This window comes from Porites lutea, chromosome 3, assembly GCF_958299795.1.
Source record: "Porites lutea chromosome 3, jaPorLute2.1, whole genome shotgun sequence".
In the NCBI taxonomy this organism is placed as follows: Eukaryota; Metazoa; Cnidaria; class Anthozoa; order Scleractinia; family Poritidae; genus Porites; species Porites lutea.
The window spans coordinates 38,651,319-38,657,380 of NC_133203.1; the positions used below are offsets into that span (position 1 = coordinate 38,651,319).

Below are 6,062 nucleotides of genomic sequence, written 5' to 3' on the forward strand. Positions count from 1 at the left end.
CTACTACTACTACTACTACTACTACTACTACTACTACTACTACTACTACTACTACTACTACTACTACTACTACTACTACTACTACTACTACTACTACTACTACTACTACTACTACTACTACTACTACTACTACTACTACTACTAAATAAATACTATTAATAAAGATGATAATAACAATAATCATGATAATAATATTAAGAAGAAGAAGAGGAAGAATAATGATAAGAAGAAGAGTAATAAAAGCAACAACAATAAGGTTTTTTTTTAGCAGACTTCAACTGATTAATGACATTACTTTGGCCCCCAGGTAGCGTAGGGGCTAGTCCAGGTGGGTACAATACAAGAAATTACATCAGTATGTACTGAAATAAACTGAAAATATAGAGGCATTGTAGATTGCATTGCTAGTTTTAACTTCTTTTAATGGAGGTACTTAAAAGGAGAAACGATGAATACACACCTAAATAATAAAGGCAACAATTAAATCAGAAAAAATATCGCAAACCCTCGCCTACTGACTGTAGAAAAGCCTCAATGCCGCGGGTAAAGTGGTTCAAAACCTCACGCAAACCTTGATATCGTATCTCTCAACTTTAAAAGAAATAAGAATGAAAATTTAAAATCAATTTCTTAGGGTAAAGTTTGCCCCCTTTTTTTTGCTTTTTAAGTTGCCTAGGTATAGGAATGTAGACATAAAAACCATGAATAATACTCAGTCTTGCTTTGTTAAAATTTGAACAGAGCCTTTAAATTAATCTTTGTTCATATATTTTTTTTTTTTAACAAGAGTCATTACAAGTCATTACAAGTTTTAAGACGACATTTACTGTTGGAAACATTTTTGGTCAAGGAGATATTTACTTATTGGCTTACTGTGGCTGATATTTAGCTTTACTTATAAATCCTCAGAATATTATTTTCGGAGGAGCTTAGAATCAAACGCGGTGTTAAATTTAGAAGGAAATTTGATTTCTTCTTTTTTGCTGTCGTTGTTGCTTTTTTTGTTGTTTTGTGAATATAATTAATCTTTTCATTCAAAATATCACGATATTTACGATCAATGCAAAGCGTATAAAAGCGCGACATACGTGTTTCCAAGAACCAGCAGTCACGAAGATTTGGAGATGAAGACTCTAATTCTGTTGGCACTGCTGGCCGTCAGCTTGGCTAGTCCATTCAACGGAGATGCAGTTGCAGCAGATGACAATGAAACAAATGATCTTGTGAATGATCTCCGAGAAAGGTAAGGCAGAAACGTAGGTTGTTCGTGCAATGTTGAATAAGTTAAATCATGGTATTATAGATTAGATGATTACACTGAGTCAATTGACTGTAATTATGTTAAATGTGTTTCAAAATGTTTTCCCGCTGCTGCTGTTGATGCTCTTTCATCAAATAAACGTCGTCGCTTTTCAACGCAGAGCACATCGTTGATTATAATGAAAAGGGTTTTGAGATTTTTTTTCGTGCTTTATTAGCACGTAAGGTACACCTGCTGGCTTTAGAGTGAACTTAAGACCCAGCAGTGTTTGGAAGTATCGTCCAATGTACAGCTGGCGCGTACTTTAAATTAATTGCCTGTAAATTACTGAGGTCAGCTTTGATAATAACTTTAATAAGTTGTCACCATTGTGTTTATTTTCTCCAGCAATGGTGAGTTTTTTGGCGTCAATGCCATGCTCGGTTTAATCTATAAATTGGGTTATATCTCATTTTAGTGATAAAAATTTGCAAGATGAAGATAAACAGGATGAAAACCCAAACAAAGATATAAACAACAAGAATGAGAACGATGAAGATGAAGATGAGGAAGGCGCCTATGATATGGAGCCAGAAGACGACGACGATGAGGAATTTGAGAACGAAGATGGGAAAGAAAACGCTTTGGCTAATCCAGAATACGAGTCTTCAGATCCTGCTTTGCCTTTTGTAGCAAAGCGTCTCATCCGTCCTCGCCGTATAATACGTGTAATTCGACGTTTACGCCGACGAAGAGGAAGCCGCCGCCGGTCTTCGCGTGGTCGAAAACGACACTCTCGTGGGTAAGGCAGAAATGAAGCTCGTGTAATGTTGAATAGGTTAAAAAGATAGAATATATGTAAGAGATTAAGAGGGTATCTCTCCAGTCTTTCTCAGTGGTACGAGTATCTTAAATGTGCTTTTAAATTTTTACAGTCTGCTGCTGATGTTGCTGTTTTTCTTAAGGAAACGTCGTCGTTGTTATTTTTTTTTTTAACCCAGAGCAGTTTGTTGATTCTGAGAAGGTGTTTGAGACTTCGTTTCGTGGTTTATCGACACATAAATTACACACTTGTTGGCTATAGAGTGCACTTAAAACCGGTTGCTGTTCATCATTGGATTTATCGTTCACTATAGAGCTTGCACGTACTGTTAATTGCCGGTAAATTACTGTAGTCAGTTTTGATAATAACTTCAATAAGGTGCCACCAGTGTGATTATTTTCAGCAAGACGAGTTATTTTGCGTAGATGTAGGGTTTAATCTGTAAATGCGGTTACATCTCACTTTAGTGATGAAACATTGCAAGATGAAGATAGACAGGTTGAAAATCCAAACAAAGATATAAACAGCGAAAGTGAGAACGATGAAGATGAAGATGAGGAAGGCGCCTATGATATGGAGCCAGAAGACGACGACGATGAGGAATTTGAGAACGAAGATGGGAAAGAAAACGCTTTAGCTAATCCAGAATACGAGTCTTCAGATCCTGCTTTGCCTTTTGTAGCAAAGCGTCTCATCCGTCCTCGCCGTATAATACGTGTAATTCGACGTTTACGCCGACGAAGAGGAAGCCGCCGCCGGTCTTCGCGTGGTCGAAAACGACACTCTCGTGGGTAAGGCAGAAATGAAGCTCGTGTAATGTTGAATAGGTTAAAAGATATAATATATGTAAGAGATTAAGAGGGTATCTCTCCAGTCTTTCTCAGTGGTACGAGTATCTTAAATGTACTTTTAAATTTTTACAGTCTGCTGCTGATGTTGCTGTTTTTCTTAAGGAAACGTCGTTATTATTATTTTTTTTTTAACCCAGAGCACTTTGTTGATTCGGAGAAGGTGTTTGGGACTTTGTTTCGTGGTTTATCGACACATAAATTACACACTTGTTGGCTATAGAGAGCACTTAAAACCGGCTGCTGTACATCCTGTGATTTATCGTTCACTATAATAGAGCTTGCGCATACTGTTAACTGCCGGTAAATTACTGTAGTCAGTTTTGATAATAACTTCAATAAGGTGCCACCAGTGTGATTACTTTCAGCAAGACGATTTATTTTGCGTAGATGCAGGGTTTAATCTGTAAATGCGGTTAAATCTCACTTTAGTGATGAAACATTGCAAGATGAAGATATGGGGCCAGAAGACAACGATGGTGAGGAATTGGAGAACGAAGATTGGGAAGAAAACGCTTTGACCAATCCAGAAAACGAGTCTTCAGATCCTATTTTCCGCAGAGTCGTACGACTTGTTCGTCGCAGAGTAATTCGACGTTTCCGCCGACGTAATAGCCATCGACGAAGACGCGGTTGATGACTGAAACGATCAAAACGGTAAACAAACTATCTATCTACCTATCCTTCTATCTATCTATCTATCTATCTATCTATCTATCTATCTATCTATCTATCTATCTATCTATCTGTCTATAAATGTTTGCCTGTCTGTCTATCCATGTATCTGTCTGTCTAACATTTCCTAAAGAGACTACTAACTCTTCAATAAGCAAGCTAAAAGGTAGAGCTAATTCCTTCACAAAACCCGAAAAGACCAGTTTCCATCTGTTGATCCAATAAGCCTAGCGTCGTCTATGCCTTGTGGAATTTTTGCGATACTTTTCATTTTTGGTTTATTTTCACTTTATTATTTGTTTAACTTTTCCTTATTTTAAACTTGTCTTTAATATTTAGTTTTTTTTTTTATTTTCATTTAACTATATTTTTATTTTTTGTCCTTATTTTCAAGAATTCTTTCACTTTGTTTTGATTTCAATTCGCTTGCCAGTTTATTTTGTAGTAGTAATTATTTTAAAACACAAATATATTACTGGTAGATCACACTGTTGCTCCATCGATATCAACCGCCGAATATTTCTTTTATCGGTGTTAACTCAAATCACTTAATAAAGAATTATAAATACACAATTATTTCGCCAATGGGTCGCTCAATGCTGGAATTGATTACAACTGATTACAGTCGGGATAAGCTGTCTGTAAGTTCTTTTTCTTGTCTCTTATTTTTCTTATTTTTGCATCCTCTCTAGATTTGCCCAGATGTCCCTTTAAACTGAGATAAACTTGACATGAAAAATGAGTGAAGTGCAAAGCGAATAATAAGACGATGTAATTAAGCTTGTTATCTTAATTTTTTTAAATTAAACTAGACTGCCTGCTAAAGATCTGTGAATGAATTCTAATACGATAATAAATAGCATTTAACACGTTGTTGAGCTCTTCTGTATCAGTTTCTTGTAATTATTTCTTAGCTAACATAGGGCACGATATTCAAGTTATTATTCATTGTGGTATGGGTGTATAGTAGGGTTCGTCTACCTTTTGACTGTCCACTGCGGGTCCTCATCAGTCCATGGCGTCGATTTGCTGAACGGGACTTAAACCAGGACTGTAACAGTTGCTAGTGATTGGTATATGTCGAACGTCACATCTGTTTTAGAAACATTCACGTTTAGTACTTGTTGCAGTACTAGACGCTTTCAAGAAATTGCTCTCTATCAAATATGTTCGCAAAAGTATTTACCTCTCAACTGCTTAATTCCATGGATTTAATTACCCTTCCTGTACATGTATTCATAATATTTTGAGCAAGTAAGCCATGATGATACTTTCATCACTGTTGGATTTCTGACGATTGAGAGACATGGGAACGAATTAATCAGAAATTGATATCCTGGCGGCATAGTTTAGAGGCGCGCGGAGGCTCGTGGGATACTTTCGGACTATTTTTGGTTTTGGCGCGGGATTTGTGGCATTGTACGTCAGCTCAGTTGTCGTGTTCGCTATTCGTTTTGTTTTGCATAGTTTCTTTTCCTATGGTTATGTTCTCTTACGTGTTCAGATTGGAATGACCTTATTTCGGTATATGGCTTATGTGTTTGGGTTTTTTGACCTGCTTTCTTTGAAATTAGTCTCTTTGGAGTAGTCTATGTATTCACTGTTCTGTTTTTTTGCGTAAATCATTTCCCCGGGGTTTCTTGCCACTGCATTGGCAGGGGACTACGTTTTCACACCTTTCTTGGCCACTTCTCAAAGGTGGTTTTTAGTTGGTTTTCGGATCTGACCTTGCACACGTTCTAGCCTAGAACATGTAGTAAACAACCTAAAGGAACGTTTTTTTCTGTGTCAAGGCAGAAATGAACCAACGAAAGGCGGAGTAATTGATCTGTAATCAATAAGTACCAACATACTGCAAAAGTGCAAAATACCGACGAGAGCTCTTCCAAATTTATATTTAAATCCATGGAAACCCTAGGGTAATGATTCACATAAGCGTTAGTAGGTATTCAAATATACAAAAAACCTTGCCTTACTTGGTGAATTTACTCCTCAATAGTGTTGCTCGGCTGGCCTAAATTTGTTTGTTTTTTTGTTGGTTTGTTTGGTTTTTTAGTGCTATTTCAAAGGCTAAACACTCCACCGTCCGCATCACTTTTGCCAAAAACATCTTGCGTCTACTTAAATTTCCCTCCGCGCGAAAAAGTTGAATAACTTGAAAACCGTTCAAGTTATATGGAGTTATATAGAGTGGGGTGAATAGGCGAACGGATCGGTGGAGTTTGAAAATATTTTTGCCCAGATTTCGGATTTTAAGCGAGATTGTAACGGATTTCCGGATCCTACAATTGCAGCGGATTGAGGATTCATCTATTTTAAATTGGGCGTGGATTTTCGTCTATGCGTGTAATTAAAATATTTTTGCCCGGGTTTTGGATTCAGGGCGAAAATGGAAGGGCGGATTTGTATATGTAATAGGACTACATGCTGTCCAATTTGGAAATAATTGGATGAAAAAATTCCGAGGACAGCCAAA

General features: G+C 37.0%; 1 protein-coding gene across 1 annotated transcript; it reads left to right on the forward strand.

The window, feature by feature from the left end:
* Window positions 1-1,112: 1,112 nt before the first annotated feature.
* LOC140932270 (uncharacterized) lies at window positions 1,113-3,548 on the forward strand. Its single transcript, XM_073381893.1, has 4 exons — window positions 1,113-1,243; window positions 1,719-2,042; window positions 2,531-2,854; window positions 3,344-3,548. The coding sequence occupies exons 1-4, from the start codon at window positions 1,125-1,127 to the stop codon at window positions 3,546-3,548; spliced, it is 972 nt and encodes a 323-aa protein (XP_073237994.1). The 5' UTR covers window positions 1,113-1,124.
* The last annotated feature ends 2,514 nt before the right edge of the window (window positions 3,549-6,062 follow it).

Coding starts and splice junctions, on each gene's coding strand:
- LOC140932270 (XM_073381893.1), top strand. CDS start 1,125: ATGAAGACTCTAATTCTGTTGGCACTGCTGGCCGTCAGCTTGGCTAGT. Junction 2,043..2,530: donor CGAAAACGACACTCTCGTGG/GTAAGGCAGAAA, acceptor ATCTCACTTTAG/TGATGAAACATTGCAAGATG. Junction 2,855..3,343: donor CGAAAACGACACTCTCGTGG/GTAAGGCAGAAA, acceptor ATCTCACTTTAG/TGATGAAACATTGCAAGATG.